The sequence below is a fragment of the Carassius carassius genome, chromosome 31, assembly GCF_963082965.1.
Source record: "Carassius carassius chromosome 31, fCarCar2.1, whole genome shotgun sequence".
Classification (NCBI taxonomy): domain Eukaryota; kingdom Metazoa; phylum Chordata; class Actinopteri; order Cypriniformes; family Cyprinidae; genus Carassius; species Carassius carassius.
Genome location: NC_081785.1, coordinates 17,170,336 through 17,186,444, shown reverse-complemented (window position 1 = coordinate 17,186,444; position 16,109 = coordinate 17,170,336). Strand labels below are relative to the sequence as shown.

The following is a 16,109-nucleotide window of genomic DNA, read 5'->3' as shown; positions in this document are numbered from 1 at the left end:
ATGGTACCATAGGTCTCATTGTTGACAAGGTTAGGAATGAAACGCTGCTTGTCTTTGCCCACGTCTCGTGCGTCTCGTGCCAGGCTAGCCGGACTGGGCTGAAGGGAATTACTGCCCGGTGTGTAGCAGCTGATGGGCCTCTCGTCCCGCCGGTGAGGACTAGACTATAGGCACAAAGGTTAAATGCTGTAAGTGAGATCAGATAAACCCACTCAATATTCACAAAAATCACAACAAATATTTGCCCATAGACTGCCAAGTAAAATACACTGTCAATAAAAGGTATGAAAAGTCGTCGTCAGAATAGTCCATCTGCCATCAGACGTGCAATCTGTATTATATGAAGCGGCAGGAACACTTTTTGTAAGCGAAGAAAACAAAAATAATGACTTTATTCAATAATTCCTTTGTCAACAGTCTCCTCTGTGTTACTCCATATCACCTTGCTGTGTATGCTCTTCTGTGTCCTCTGCGCCACAAGGATGTGCTGTTTCTATGTGTGTTTAGCTTTGATTTGAACACCCACCACCTTGGACTGGTGTTCAACTTTTTTTAAGGGTATAGAACCATTTCAGTCAGTTTGGGAAACCACTCTTCTTCTGTTGTACCGTTGACGTGTGGGGTTCCTCAGGGCTTGATTTTGGGACCCCTTTTATTTCCCCTTTATTTGCTTCCGTTGGGAAAGATTTTTGATAAGCACAGTATAAATTACCATCTGATGATTCTCAAATGTATTTCCCTTTAAAAAATTTGGAACAATCTTCTCTTGAGTCTTTATATAACTGTTTGGCTGTTGTGAAGTGTTGGTTGGCAAGCAACTTTCTCCAATTGAATGAGGACAAATCAGAGTTTATTGTTTTTGGTCAGAAAGAATCTGGTATGGATTCTAATGACAATCTGTTATTGCTCCCTGGGAAAAAAAAGTTTCTCTGTGAAAAGGCTATATTTTTGACTCAGAGCTTAAATTCGATTGCCAAATTAATGCTGTTGTTAAAAATAGTTTATTTTATCTTAGATATAGCTAAGTTGAAGTCTATCCTCTCTTTAAGTGATTTGGAGAAAGTTGTTCATGCCTTTGTGTCTTCTCGTCTGGATTATTGCAATGCTTTGTATCTGGGTGTGAGTCAGGGTTCTCTTTCTCACCCTCAGGTTGGTTTAGAATTCAGCTGCTAGGCTTTTAATTGGTACCAAAAAGAGAGACCATATTACTCCTGTTCTGATTTCACTACATTGGTTACCGATTCGATACAGAATTCAATTTAAAGTGTTTTCAAATCTCTCCATGGCTTGGCACCAGAGTATGTTTCCGATTTAATTTGTTTACATCAACCAGAGGACACAGAAGAGCATACACAGCATGGTGATATGGAGTGACACAGAGGAGACTGTTGACAAGGAATTATTGAATAAAGTCGTTATTTTTGTTTTCTTCGCTTACAAAAAATGTCCCCGTCGCTTCATATAACCCAGATTGCACGTCTGATAGCAGATGGACTATTCTAACGATGTTTTTCATACTTTTCTGGACCTTGACACTATTATTTACTTGGCAGTCTATGGGACAGTCTCAAGCCTCCAGTTTTTCATCCAAAATATCTTAAATTTTGTTTCCGAAGACGAACAGAGATTTTACAGCTTTGGAACGACATGGTGATTAATTAATACATTTTCATTTTGGATGAACTAACCCTTTAAGTTAATAATTATGTATTAAATATTACACACACTACAATATCTACACAAACTAAATTAGGAAAACTCTATTACTAAATTTCTACACATATACATATTAGTCACAAGGCATGATTTTTCCTTGAGATTTCAGAGTTGGTCCTCACCTTCTCGTCTAGATCTTCATCACTCTCGTCCAGATCTTCATGCTGAAGTCTCCACTCGTACTCCACATGCACATGAGCATTGAACTTTCCTGCAAGCGCTTGGTTAAGCTAAAAGATCGAAAAGTTGTTAGCATCTAGGCCAGTGTTCGCTCGTATTCATCTACAAGGATGTTGTACGATATGAGGGCTCACCATTTCCTCACACTGCAGATGTTTGAGTCGCCTGGCGATGTCAAGCGGCGTCTCACCAGCTTCATTAGCTAAACACACACATAAACACATTTTAAGAGGAGGATACATTGGCTTGTTACACTTTATAAGCCTGGATGAATAAGCACAACTTGGCATTTTCCCACCACATTCTGTACTCTTGGCTTCCAGTATTCAATTTTATCTTACTGACGAGACAAAGCCAACTCTACCCAGACAGCTTGCTTACAATAGCCATTGGCAGGGATCTGAGAGAAGAGATTCCCTGGCACAGATTCATCCTCCCACATACAACTGCTAGGTCACACATGGCTCCGTTATCTTTACTTCCCATTGTTGGTGGACAGATTTACAGAATTACAACCCCACTCCAATCAGCACACTAACTTCTCCTAGCAGTCAAAAAAAGAACACTGTGTGAAAACATCCTGAACAGTTCTACCAGACAAAACAATGAGTCTCGGAATCTTTAAAGACATCATGAAAGGGAGCCCTTCAATGTCACACCCAAACTTCCTGTTTTAACGGGGATTACGTCAGGAGATTTCATTTGCTGCATACCAATGTCTATAGAGGCTTTTCCTCTCAGTAGCAGTTTGAGACACTCGCTGTTGTCTGTCAGGCAGCAGTAATGCAGCGCTGTGCTTCCTTTAGCCGTTTGCTTATCCAGGTTTAAACTGCGGTGAGAAACAAACACAATTTGGTCTATTAAGAAATCATTAAATCTCAATCTTCCATTCCAGTCACAGCTATAACGGGCTCTTTAACCTTCAAAACCAGCACTTTTAAATAGCTCTGGTCAAGCAACAATAAAAAAGCTGTTCATTCAGATTTAGTTGTGGGGGAGCATCAGTCAGCACTTGGGTCAGCAAACAAGGGAAGGTTTCCACCCTCTGTAGGGCTGTCTGGGTCTTGCCTGTTCTGGGTGAGGAAGTCGACGATGTGAAGGGAGGTTCTGTCCACCAGTCTCACGGCCAGATGAAGGGCTGTTTCACCTTGTTCCTACCACAGCAAACCAAACAAGAAACAAACAAATAAACAACATGGCATGTTTATACTGTTACTATTTGGTTACTATTAAGGTTTGTGCATAAGAGCTCCTCATGTTTGAACAGACCATGATATTTTGGCATATCGTATGTGGATTGAGCATGGTAAGCAAAGTTTTCTATGAATTATGACAGTAAGGATTTTTTACTGTAAATTCATAGTAAATAAGTAAGAGATCGGATTCAAACTGTGTTATTTTTTTTTTAATATTTAGTTTAATTTGAATTTTAAAATATGAACTAAATCTGCATTAAAAAACTGTTAAATGTGGATTTAAATTATACTTTTGAGTGATGTTCAAATAACAATAATTAAATTATTTATTTAATTGTTTATATAATTATTAAAAATAATTAAATGATTCATTTGAACTTCATATATATATATATATATATATTTATAATAATAAAATTATTTTTATTTGGACATCACTTAAAAGTAAAAATTAAATCCACAAACTGAACAACTCTTATCCAAAGGGATCATCATTTATAATAATGAGATGGGAAAAAAAAAACTCACATGACCATTGGCCAGAGGAATGGGCTCCATTAGGTCCACACCCTCAGCATAGACCTGGATGAGAGAGAAAATATCCCGAGCCTTCACAGCATCACAGAGCGTGTGCAGTTTCGACAGCACATCAGGACACTTCTTACGAGCAAAACGCTTCTCTGTGTATTTGGCCATGATGAAGTCTTTCCTCGCCTGCCTGTGCCATTATAGGGAATTAAATAAGTATAACGATCCAATATAAATTTGTATAATGATAATATAAAGTGATGACAAATTTTGGCTTACATGTCGCTGGATGGATTTGGTTTGATGACATCTTCTGCTGTCAGACAAGCTTCCATGATCTCATTAAACCCAGCATTCCCCACGTTCTTGGCCAGCTGAACACCACAACATAAACAGAGATGCAAACACATGCATAAAATCAACGTTGGTGCAAAACTAATTGCATTTCACAACTCTGAAGTACCAACAAAAAGACATTTATTCAGGGTCCATTTGATCTATTTTCCTACTTCATAATATCCATAATCAGCCTAACAATGTATCTTTGGCATTTAATCAGAGACGTGAGCCTTTCTCACTGTGGCTAACAGTTCTGGAGTCTTGTGTAATTGCTTTAATGATCCTAAATTGTTGGCCAAACATGCTCTGGGCTGAAATCATGCGTGTGGAATGGCTCCCAAAGAGCCCAAATGATTTGAGGGAACCCTATAAAAATTTCAAGCATGAAGGCTGAATCAAAAGTGCAAAGCAAATAAATAAACTCAATATGAGGCTTACAGCAGCAGTGCTGGGGAATCTGGGGAGATGCACCCTGTGAAATCAAAGATCAAACACTAACCAAGAGCTCTGAGGTGCTGAGAACGTCTAGTGTTAGTGACTGAATTCTGGAGTAGTGCACGCCCAACTCTCGGTGGATCCCTGAACATTCGATACACGTCAGGATGCCCAGGTTGGTAGAGAGCCATGTGGGGCCTGAAGAAGAAGAGAAAGAGAAAAAAATGCTTGAACAACTTTAACATAGGCTGTCAATCAAGAATGTGTAACATATTACAAAAGATGAAACAGTTTGTCCTCATTCCACAATATAGAGTTTTATGATCAATTTTGCAGATTGCTGGAGATAGCAGTTAGTGCACGTGCTCTAAAATTTGAATTAAGCTTTCAGAGTTTCTTAATCCTAAAAAATATTTTGGGAAGAAGTAACAAAAAAATAAATAACAATACAGTATATAATAATAATAATAATAATAATAATGAATATTAAATGAACGGTATTGTTATTGTCACTATTGTACCATTATTATTTTTTTATGTAATTATATTTATTGTTGTAGGAGTTATGTAATAGTAACAATTAATAGAACATGAATGGTATTGCTTTTATTGTACTTTATTTAACAAATTAATTAAAATATGTCATTGTTGTATTGATTACTATTTAATAATAATAATAATAATAATAATAAATTAATATTAAATCTATATATTTAATAATATTAATAACAATTAAAAATTGTACTAACCCGATTCCAAAAACGTTGGGACACTGTATAAATGAATACAACATAGATGACATATCAAATGTTTAATTTAAATTGCAAATTGGTCCTCTAGCTGTTCCTTACATGCACATTTAACTTTTCCGGCCTCTTATTGCTATCTGTCCCCTTTTTGGAATGTGTAGCTCTCATGAAATCCAAAATGAGCCAATATTTGGCATGACATTTCAAAATGTCTCACAATCTCACAACATTTGATATTTTCTCTATATTCTATTGTGAATAAAATATAAGTTTATGAGATTTGTAAATTATTCCATTCCTTTTTTACTCACAGTTTGTACAATGTCCCAACTTTTTTGGAATCAGGGTTGTATTAATAAATTATATGTTGGTATCATTACTGTAAAACATTATTATATTTAATAAATTAATAATAATAATAATAATAATAAATACCAATTAAATGGTATTGCTTTTATTGTTTTATTTTATTTAAAGGAACACTCTACATTTTTTGGAAATAGGCTCATTCTCCAACTCCCCCAGAGTTTTTGAATCCTTTCAGCCGATCTCTGGGTCTGGCGATAGCACTTTTAGCATAGCTTAGCATACATCATACGATATGATTAGGAACTATAGCAGCACAGTTCCTTGATTATTACACTAGAATTGAAGTATAGTTCCTAATCATATCGGCCTAGAAAATCGCAACTTTTCATTTTCCGCTGGTCTTAGTACACAATATAACTACAGAAGAGTCAAGTTTTAAAGAGTAACTAAACCCTAAACCAACTTTTTTTAGTTAATGATCTATAAGAATGGGGCTTTATTAGTGCTGTTCATTGATTCGAGTAACTTTTTTGACATTTGAGTATAAAGTGTTTTAATTCTACAATATATGGTGTAAAAACGTGTGAGTGCTGCCCTCTTCAGGTTGAACGGTGGCTACTGCAGTTGATTTTTCCTATTGGATGTTGCGGTGGCAAGTGACGTAAGCGTTGGCAGGTGACGTAAGCAGTTTCCAGCTAACCACGCCCCTTGGTACGAGCTACCACGCCCTTGGCAGTATAAAACCATCTTGTTCCGTCAAAATCACTGTAGTGAGTCAGGACTCAGGAGCTGGAATTGCAAGTATTGGTAACGACCAGGATAGACTATTTAGCATAGCAATTATATAGTATATAGTATATTATATAGTATATTATATAATATCTTCAAGTTAGCGTAGATTTATCTGTATTTAGTACAGTGGTCAGGATGGTGTGTGTAGTGTTGCTGGTTGCGACAGCACTGCTGGACTGCATAGTTTTCCAGCAGACTTTAAAATTAAGCGCCAGTGGTTGCATGCACTTGGCCTGGAAGACCGCGAGTTCCCGCCTAGAGCTCGAGTGTGCAAACTGCATTTTACACGGGATTGCTTCTCCAACGCAATGGAGGTGGAAATGGGATTCTCCACACAGCTCGCGCTGAAAAGCGACTGGGTGCGGGAGTTAAGAGCTCAGTTTGAGCCAGCGGCTGGAATTAATATGAACAGACACCTCGACACCCTCCACTTCAGGTGAAAGTGGCGGAGAAAAGTCCTCTACTTCAAATGATCGCTCTGTTGCAAAGCTACTTGCGTCACTACAGTCACTCTCCATTTTAGCGTCTCTGACAGCAGCTATCAATCAATCCGTCACTGCAGGTCTCAGGATCACGCCGCACTCGCTCAGCCCCGCCCTAGGTTCGTCCCCTCTATCTCCGCTGTGATCTGCCTACTTTTCAGCATTTTTCAAATATTGTCAGTGGGTGGAGCCAGGCTCTAAGCAGGGGTTTAGTTACACTTTAAATAGGAAAAATATCAAAACTTTTTGGTCATTTTTTAACACGATGCTACTGGTCTAATAGGATTCAATGATGTATGCTAAGCTATGCTAAAAGTGCTATCGCCAGATCGGCTGAATGGACTCAGAAATGGTAAAAGTAATTTTATTAACTCTGGGGGAGTTGGAGAACAAGCCTATTTCCAAAAATAAGTGGTGTTCCTTTAACAAATTAATTAAAATATAATTATTGTTGTTATAATGAATACTAAATAAATATTAGTGGTGGGCATAGATTAATTTTTTTAATCTAGATTAATCTCACTGTAATCTTGGAATTAATCTAGATTAATCTAGATTAAAATGGTTCACTTGAATTCTGCCGAAGGCATTCAGAATATGTGTGCTAACCAAATAAAATAATGACTAAAAGTAACGTTAAGTCTTTGAGAACGGGTTTCTCAAGACAGGTGGTGCATTAGACCAGGGGCTCATCTCCTGTTTCCAAAATGCATCACAAACTGCTTGAGAAAGCTGTAAACTAATTCCACATTGCACAAGGTGCAAACAACCTTACGCCTGTTTCACACATACTCCGTCTGCAGTGCGTATACGTTTCGTATTTTTTTACGCACCCATGTTAATGGATTCCAGCGACCGCTCCTGCGGTCCGTCGGTGCGTTCCAGGAGCGGTGCGTCTGCAGCAGTGCAGCGATCGTTTACGCACCGAGTAGCGGACTGCAAACGCGTCCTGTGTGAAAGCACAATGAGTATGAGTCCGTGCTGCTTCAGCACCACATACGAAACGCACACGGACTGCATACGCACTGCAGACGGATTATGTGTGAAAGTCTTGTGAATGTTTTTGTGAAAGTGAGTCTTGTCGAGGTTTCCATTGGGAAGCTTCTTAAAAAAAAAAAAAAAATTCCCTGAAGCAAACCCGGCGGCATCTTAGCTGCATCCATGTTAGCACGTCACGTTTGATGTGGTAATTTCACAGTAGGCATACACAGGTTTAAAGACTCGTTCTCGCCCCCTACAGATTCGGCTAGGTATACATCCACGCTAAAATATCAAGGTGAAAGTCATCATAGCTCGCCTAGTATAGACCCAGCTCCCAACCCAACTTTGAGAATAGATTAACGGCGTTATTATTTTTATCGCCCGATAAGAGTCTCACGTTAACGTAGCACGTTAACGCCGATAACGGCCCACCACTAATAAATATATTAAATGTTATTGTTATCATCATCGTCATCAAACTGCATTATATTTAATAGATTAAATAATAATAAAAACATATTACAATGCTATTATACAAATGAATTATATAATAATTATTATTTATTAATAATAATAATAATAATAATAAATGTTATATTTCATTATATTGAATGATTTATATATTAATAATAATAATTATAATGTTTATTAGTAAATGTTATTTTTGTATAATTATTGTAAAACATGATTATATTTAATAAATTCATTATCAGTAATAATAATAAAAATAAATGTCCGTTGTTTTTTTGGCATGCTGGGTCATGTCTTGTCACTCAACAAGTACCTGACTGGTCCAAAGGGAGCAATCTATGCAAATCCAAGCCTTTTAACCAAGTTCCTTTACTACCAAGTTCCACATTGTTCTTCCTATGAACATTGAAAACAGCCCCCCCTCCCTCTTCCCTTCTCCACTTCCTGTCGGTTTCCAGGTCACTCACCGGTAGCTCCGCAGTCACAGCAGACATCGTTACCCGCCATCCGCTTGACCTCACCCAGGATGGCCTTGGTCAGCTCCTGCACAATGTTGTTCTCGCCAACATGCTGGTCGCCCTTAAACGCGTTGTTGAGCGCCTCCTCCTTACTGTTCTGCAGCACTGAGATCCATCTGAGAGATCATGAGAGCAGGGATTCTATTCTAATCAAGGCTTGGGTAGATACTTTGAAACTGTAGCTACTCAATTTGAAGCAGTTCAACTACAGTCCCAAAACAGCAGTTCACTACACTTTAAGCAACTGGCTAAAAGTAGCTATGTTAAAGTTATTAAAGAGGAAACCATTTATTTTACTACAAAACAAGAAGTGAAATGCTTTGCAATGAGTTTAAGGAACAAACAATTTATTATTTAAATCAGTGAATAATTTTTTGAACCAGATTAACTGAAACAGATTTTCCATGTCTAGTTTGATTATTGTCCAGCCGCTCTCCGTTGTCTTACTTGCTAGGGAAAAACTGCTAGTTACCGGATGAGCGGCAGTATTGTGTTGTTACTTTCAGTTAGTTTTTCCCTAAAACCATAGGGAATGTCCCTATGACAGGTTTCCTTTGAAAACAGAACAGGGACGATCAGACACACACGCTTACATTTGACACTCTGGCTCATCCTCTGCCTGGAAATGATACGTTCTGTCATCTAAGAGTGATAGAAGAACAGAAAGACAGTGTTAGATCTTGTAGAAAACAAGCAAACCTTCGACAATAATAGATCTGTTCAGAGCTCTATGTTTTCTGGACAACTGAAGGCTGGAATATACTCCACAACTTTGAAATCTGAAAACACTAGACATAATACACTTGCGGACTGGGCATCATAAACTAAGCAAGTGAGGATCACACACTAACAGACTTACAAGTCGGAATCTGTGCCCGCTGGCTATGACTTTCAGCAACTAGTGTTGACTCCCAAAAGCAGATATGGACCAAATATTGTTATATTTCTGTCTCAAAATTGTGACATCTTCATTTCCTATATTACCTGACGCACTAAATACAGACAGTGCTTCATAATAAATGCTGTCACAGGCCTTTTTTCAGTCATCCTGGCAACTTTGATCCAACTTACCTTGCTTTTATATTCATTTATAATTTGTCTTATGGAACTAACCACAAATAATTATTAAAATAGTTATTTTATTATTATTACTACATGCTATTATAGCATTTGAAGTACTTGAAATTAGAATTCTATAATTATTATATATAAAGAAATAAAATAAATATTTTCAATCTGAGTTTAAGTTTTCCATCTAATATTTATATCTTTACTTCACCTGAAAATGGTAATAATGGTTTCAGTTGAGTTAACAAAAACACCATTGAGAGTCTGATGAATAAAGTTCTGCTTGTTCACCGAGGGGAACACTTGCACTTCCCTCACAAGAGTGACACTGTGGCAATCTATTTGGAATGAGGAAGACTGGAAAAAACATCAAATACTCCCACTCATGCAGGGACACATAAAACTGAACTTGTTTTTCTCTCTGGCATTAGCTTCCTGTGGTTAGATGACATGCTAAAGGAAGCACAGGAGCATGGGAGAAAATCCCTCAGCCATTACTTCCTCACAGATAACAACAACAACACCACCATCACTGTGACACTCAAACTCTACAAGCTACAGAACTGCAAGGCTCTACACTATATACAGTTTTAATGATTTTTATCAGATGATTTAAAAGATCAAAAAATAGACTTTCAATTGGTTGATTTGGATCTCAGTTGAATTTCTTTCTCCTACTTTGATCTGTACTGCTCCTCTAACATTTTTGCTCTCAATGTTCTCAGTTACGTCTTTAGCAGCCAGGCTTTAATTAAGTTTTACAGAGCTCCCATATCAGATTTATAAATGTGTGTGTGGAGTAACGGCGACGGGGTGTAACCGTACGGGAGATGAGGTCGAAACTTTTCTTCTCCTCTGGGTTGTGCTTCACCTGACAGGTGAGAAGATTGAGTTTGGCAGGAGGTCTGTTAGCCTGCGACACAGTGAGAGAGAATATAATGGTTATGCTCATCTCAACACAATCCTAATACAGTGATTTACTATTGGAACTTAGAAATGAAACCCACGAAACCTAGCAAAATTCAGGCTATATTTCTTTTGTTTTTGAGTTTACTGACTTTGACTTATACTAACTTAATTTTTTTAATCATAATAACACAGCGTTTATTTGAATGCAGAAAATACACTTTTATAGTAATGAAAATCTAACAAGAATAATTAAATGAAAATCATGTCTCAAAAAAAAACAAAAAAAAAAAAAAAAACCTAATTGTCCTAGAACAGGATTAATTTTCATTTCATATATTCATATGTTTTTTTTTCTTTTTCTAATTGTCTTCAAGGATCCATTTCAAAAACACCTTTATAAATCCCTTCATACATGTATCTGGCTCTCTTTTTCCATACATACTGTATATTCTACACTGACACTGTAAAGCTGAGGACATTGAGAATCAGACACAGCAAGAACTTCCTAAACTTGTGCTCCAGCACAAGGTGTACAAAAGCAACTGCTGAACTGCTCTTTTATTCGACACTTCCTGTTATCCTCTCACTAGTTGTCTTGGTGACAAGGAAAGTTTTCAGTTCCCAACAACACTGATGCCAAAGGAAATGCCTCTAGAAAAGACAGTACAATGACTAATGATGTTCACTGAGGGGCTTGGCTTGAAGGCTGAAAGCCTATTGAATTAGCACTGCACTAATGAGGAAACTGTGTGATTTATCATAGATAAGTGTATTGCAGGTGCTGTGGACCAGCCCTTTTTAACCCATTTCTTTATTTATTTTCTATTTTTATATCACCTTTTTAGCCTTTACAAATCCACTTAAGTCCGCCTATGGTGAGGCAAATAAATTTTTAAAAGCATGTGTATTCCCTGAAGTCTCAATTAACATGATGACATAAAACTGCACTCATGATAATTTAATTTTTTTTAATAAAAAATAAAAAGGGAAAAGGAAAGAAGAATTTTGTTCCACTTGTCACTTTTTTCACATTATAATTAACATTATAAAGACAGTATATAAGTATATATTTTCAACCAAAAGACAATAATAAAAGTATCAAAAAAGGAACAAAGAGTTCTAGTACTAAATAGTATAATAAACAGTACTAACAGCTATTGTTTTCACGTCAAAGCTTATTGTATACATTTATTCTTATGCTTATATATACATATATATACTAGGGGCATTGATGGCGCAGTGGATAAGACATGCCTATGGTATGAGAGACCCGGGTTCAAATCCACTGTAAGACACCAATGTGTCCAGGGGCGTGCGACCTCTGACATATATAGCAATTGTAAGTCGCTTTGGATAAAAGTGTCAGCTAAATGAATAATGTAATGTAATGTATTCTCATGCAAAAAAAAAAAAACACTTCTCTTAATACATCAGTATTAGTTGCATTAATATGAGATTAATATTTCAAGATCCCTTTACTATTAAAATGGCAAGTTACACTAGAGGACACTGATGTTACTGCTCCACCTGACATTACTATACCTGACCACCTGACATTTCAACTACCTATAGGTTATTGAGCATGAAAACTAATCAGGCAGGTTACGTACCGTCCCGTGCGAGATGGTCAAATAACCATTCTTCACTGTGCACTTTCTCTTCTGCCACACTTTCCGCAGCCTGAGGAAGTACGCAGGAAACAGTAAAAGTCACATCAATGACAATTTAAGCGTTACATACAAACATACATAACAAACATGCACTAACTCACTGTATGGCATTTTAATGTGATGTCAAAATATGATTACCCATCACTCTTCTTGTAAAGGTTCCCGCTGCGCTCCGTCCCATGCTCTTTGTTGCCCTGGGGCTGGTGCAGACTGTAGGTGGCGCTCTGTCTCACCTGTGAGTCCTATGAGGAGAGAACAGATATGTAAATGTATATTGTCTGTGCACACAGCAGCAGTGAACCACTGGCATGTCAGCAGTCAGAGGAAGTAAAAAGCAGTGTTTTTGTACGGCAATGTTGTCACTCCAGTGTAGAAATGGGACCAGTGGGTTTCAAGTGTCCCCAGGGAGCTGAGCTCATTTGAAAACACAAGGCTCTGATCCAGTAATGAGAATGCTGCCATTTTAGTAATAATGTTTTGAGATGGACGAAAGCCAAAATGGGCTGTATTTAGTCTGTGTGTGCTATATAAAGCTCGGCTTAAATATAGACACACATCACTCAGGGTTGGATAAAAGACATCAGCCGCAACATTGTATGAACTGCACTCAGAGCCTAAAAAATTGAATTAATCTGCATCACGTTTTGTAATCAATTCCAGGAAAAGGCAAATGCACAAATATGATCATGTATACCAAGTAGACACTTACTCTCCTAGACTTTGTTGCCAAAGGACGGTAGCGTTAAAGAAGAGAAGAGAGCATTTTTCAGACAGGTTACAAAAAACAGTTTGCACTCTAGAACAACATTGCTATATATTGTAAGAATGCATCAAACTCAAAACATTGTGTGACATCAATAGACAGTTATTTTTGTGTTATGGTTAATGAATAAAAATAAAAAATGCAGTGTGCATGAGTAATGCGATAATGAGTTTTCACAAGCAATGTTTACAAGCAGAAGTCCTAAACCATTTCAATCTAAATGCATGTTAAACTGAGCTATAAATGCACTGTGAATGGTGCTGTGGCTTTGGAATTACTGCGAATTGAGTTGGATTTGATTTGAGAAAGTACCAACCTCCTTCTGCTCCACTTGCAGAGCGGTCTTTAGCACGTCCCGTAACTGGTTTAGCTGCCTGCGTTCTTCATCCTGTACCTGTTTGATCTGAAGACACAAGCAGCAGTGGAAACAGAAGGTTTTATGAAGGTAAAAAGAGAACTGGTGTGTCAGTGCTTCAGCTGTGAAGAACCTCTCACCGAGTGCAAGTCTGTGGCGAGTTTCTCTATTGAGGGTTTGAGGTTGTCAACTGCTTTGAGACCATCCTGAAAGAAGCTATGGCAGAAGACATAACTCCAGTTATTTTACAAATCATTTAACACAGGCTCCAATTTAGGTAAAGATGTTATACAAACAACAGAATTTCAATTATGGACAAAAGAATTCTTCAAAATATTTACTTTTGTGTTTCACAGAAAAAAGAATAAATGTGAATAAATTTCATTTTTGGGTGAACTATCGCTTTAACTGCTTTTAATGCCCCACAAAATATCGAAATACTTGCATCTATAAACAATATAATATCTACATTTTAATTATATACCGTTTTTTTTGCGGACTATAAGTTGCACCTGAGTATAAGTCGCATCAGTCCAAAAATACGTCATGATGAGGAAAAAAACATATATAAGTCGCACTGGACTATAAGTCGCATTCATTTAGAACCAGGAACCAAGAGAAAACATTACCGTCTACAGCCGCCAGAGGGCGCTCTATGCTGCTCAGTGTAGGCTACAGGAGCACTGAGCAGCATCTCTGGCAGCATAGAGCGCCCTCTCACGGCTGGAGACGGTAATGTTTTCTCTTGGTTCATTTCTCTCGGTTCATGTCAAATTAATTTTGATAAATAAGTCGCACCTGACTATAAGTCGCAGGACCAACCAAACTATAAAAAAAAAGTGCGACTTACAGTCCGGAAAATACGGTAATACATAAATGGTTGGGATTGAGAAATGTGGCCAGACTTACTTGCACTGTGCGTGAAAGTATTTGATGAGATTCTGAAGCAAGTCGACACCTTTCTTGATCTTGATTTCATTGACTTTGAGGAGGTACTGTAACAAAACAATAGAGGAGCCTGAAGCACACACACTGTACAGGAAGTGCCTATTACAGCACCACAACAGGATTCTCCAATGAAATGAGTCACCTCTTACCTCACACATCTGAAGCTGAAAGAAACGGCGCTCTTTCTCCATTTCCTCTGCTATCTCTGCTCCACTGATCTCCGTCCGGATCATTCCATGCTGTCGGGCGTGCTCTTTTTTCTCCTTCTCTATTTTAGAACTGCGTGAAACACATACAGACCACCTTAAGAATTCAGATACACAAATGCAAACACACGCACGGGAAACACTCATGCAGCAGGGCATTTTTATTTCCATATGCTCCAGCGGCATATTGTACCCCACGTTACGGATGCAGCATTTCCTCTGTGGGGAAGGAGGGCCCTTCTCTCAGACACAGGATTCCAGAGAGAGCCTCATGCGTTTGGTTTAAGCCTTTATATGCTCTAAGCTCCAGCGGCCGATCATGAAGCAGGCTGGCCATTTCTGGAACCTCTGCTTTCAGAGTTTGAAGCCTTGCGAGGAGATGTGGTCAACACTACAAGCCATTTCCAAAACAAAACATTTCTAGTCAGTGAAACTAGTAAACGAAAAGGCAAAAAAAGATTGCGAGAAAATGCATCAAGCGTTAAATGAAGTGATGTGTTAGCGTGAGGAGCTGACAACAAGTTTGATTTCTGTATTAAGTTCAGTGTTGGGGAGAAGCAAGACTATTAACTTAAAGTGATTATTTAACCAAAAAATTTATTTTTAGTATTTGTTTTGTCTTGTTTTGTTTTGTCGAGTCTGATTCATTTTAGTGAACCTGTTCAGACAGTTAATTTCAATGAAGGGTTTCAGTTAATTTTATGTTTTTATAATTAGGACTTTTTATATCGTTTTACAATAAACATTTGAAATTCAATGAACGGATTCAAAAAGTTGCTGATTATTTTTATTTACTTTTTATTTTTTGTTATTTTTTTTTGTGCCAAGCCAAATATCATGGCTATATTCAATCAAATAAATAATATAAATATATAAAACCTATGGAATATCATCTTTGATGAATGTGGTGTAGTAATATTATTATTTAATGAAATACTCAATTTCTTTGTTCTTGATTCAGTTACATATAGTTCAAAATTACTTTTTTTTTTACACTTGATTTTTGTTTTTGTATTTTAAAGGCATACAAGTCCAAAAATATAACTCTTAATAATAATCAAATATAATTATTTTTAATAAATATAATTATGATTAGTTCGTAGTGTGTTTTTTTTTTTGTAGCTTCCCCAATGATTTGGGTATAGCATCTGTACATCTAACAGATGGAAGAAATGAGCCTAAACAGACTCCCTCATGTCAGCACATCACTTCCATAGATGACTGTAAAGAACAGTCCACCATTTTTTATGAAAAAGAAAATGTTCAATATCAAGTCAGTTAAAAACAAAACAAAAAATGGTGGAGTGTTGCTTTCATCTTTGGGAGAAAGAAACACACACAAACAAATAAGTAAATATGAATCGTGATTTGATGTTTCCTGCTGTTAACCTGGTCTCCCGAGGCAACACATTATTTTTAGTGTCAGATTCATTGCCTCTTAAACAAACACAGCAAGATCTTCAGCAAATTCATTAGCAGTGTATTTGCACAAAT

At 37.3% G+C, this 16,109-nt stretch overlaps 1 protein-coding gene across 4 annotated transcripts in view; it reads right to left on the bottom strand.

Moving 5' to 3' along the window:
- Positions 1 to 16,109, bottom strand: part of LOC132111676 (arf-GAP with SH3 domain, ANK repeat and PH domain-containing protein 2-like) — an 80,389-nt gene that overhangs the window by 4,574 nt on the left and 59,706 nt on the right. For all 4 annotated transcript variants that reach the window (XM_059519211.1, XM_059519212.1, XM_059519213.1 and 1 more), the window contains 17 exons: positions 14,559 to 14,688; positions 14,371 to 14,456; positions 13,602 to 13,677; positions 13,423 to 13,509; positions 12,482 to 12,585; positions 12,284 to 12,353; positions 10,590 to 10,677; positions 9,290 to 9,338; positions 8,646 to 8,812; positions 4,459 to 4,592; positions 3,900 to 3,994; positions 3,621 to 3,810; positions 2,965 to 3,050; positions 2,610 to 2,725; positions 2,031 to 2,098; positions 1,839 to 1,946; positions 1 to 164 (listed from right to left, as the gene is read on the bottom strand). The exon at positions 1 to 164 is cut by the window's left edge and continues 65 nt beyond it. In XM_059519211.1, coding sequence (XP_059375194.1) covers positions 1 to 164; positions 1,839 to 1,946; positions 2,031 to 2,098; positions 2,610 to 2,725; positions 2,965 to 3,050; positions 3,621 to 3,810; positions 3,900 to 3,994; positions 4,459 to 4,592; positions 8,646 to 8,812; positions 9,290 to 9,338; positions 10,590 to 10,677; positions 12,284 to 12,353; positions 12,482 to 12,585; positions 13,423 to 13,509; positions 13,602 to 13,677; positions 14,371 to 14,456; positions 14,559 to 14,688 — 1,818 coding nt within the window. The remainder of the gene's footprint in view (positions 165 to 1,838; positions 1,947 to 2,030; positions 2,099 to 2,609; positions 2,726 to 2,964; positions 3,051 to 3,620; positions 3,811 to 3,899; positions 3,995 to 4,458; positions 4,593 to 8,645; positions 8,813 to 9,289; positions 9,339 to 10,589; positions 10,678 to 12,283; positions 12,354 to 12,481; positions 12,586 to 13,422; positions 13,510 to 13,601; positions 13,678 to 14,370; positions 14,457 to 14,558; positions 14,689 to 16,109) is intronic.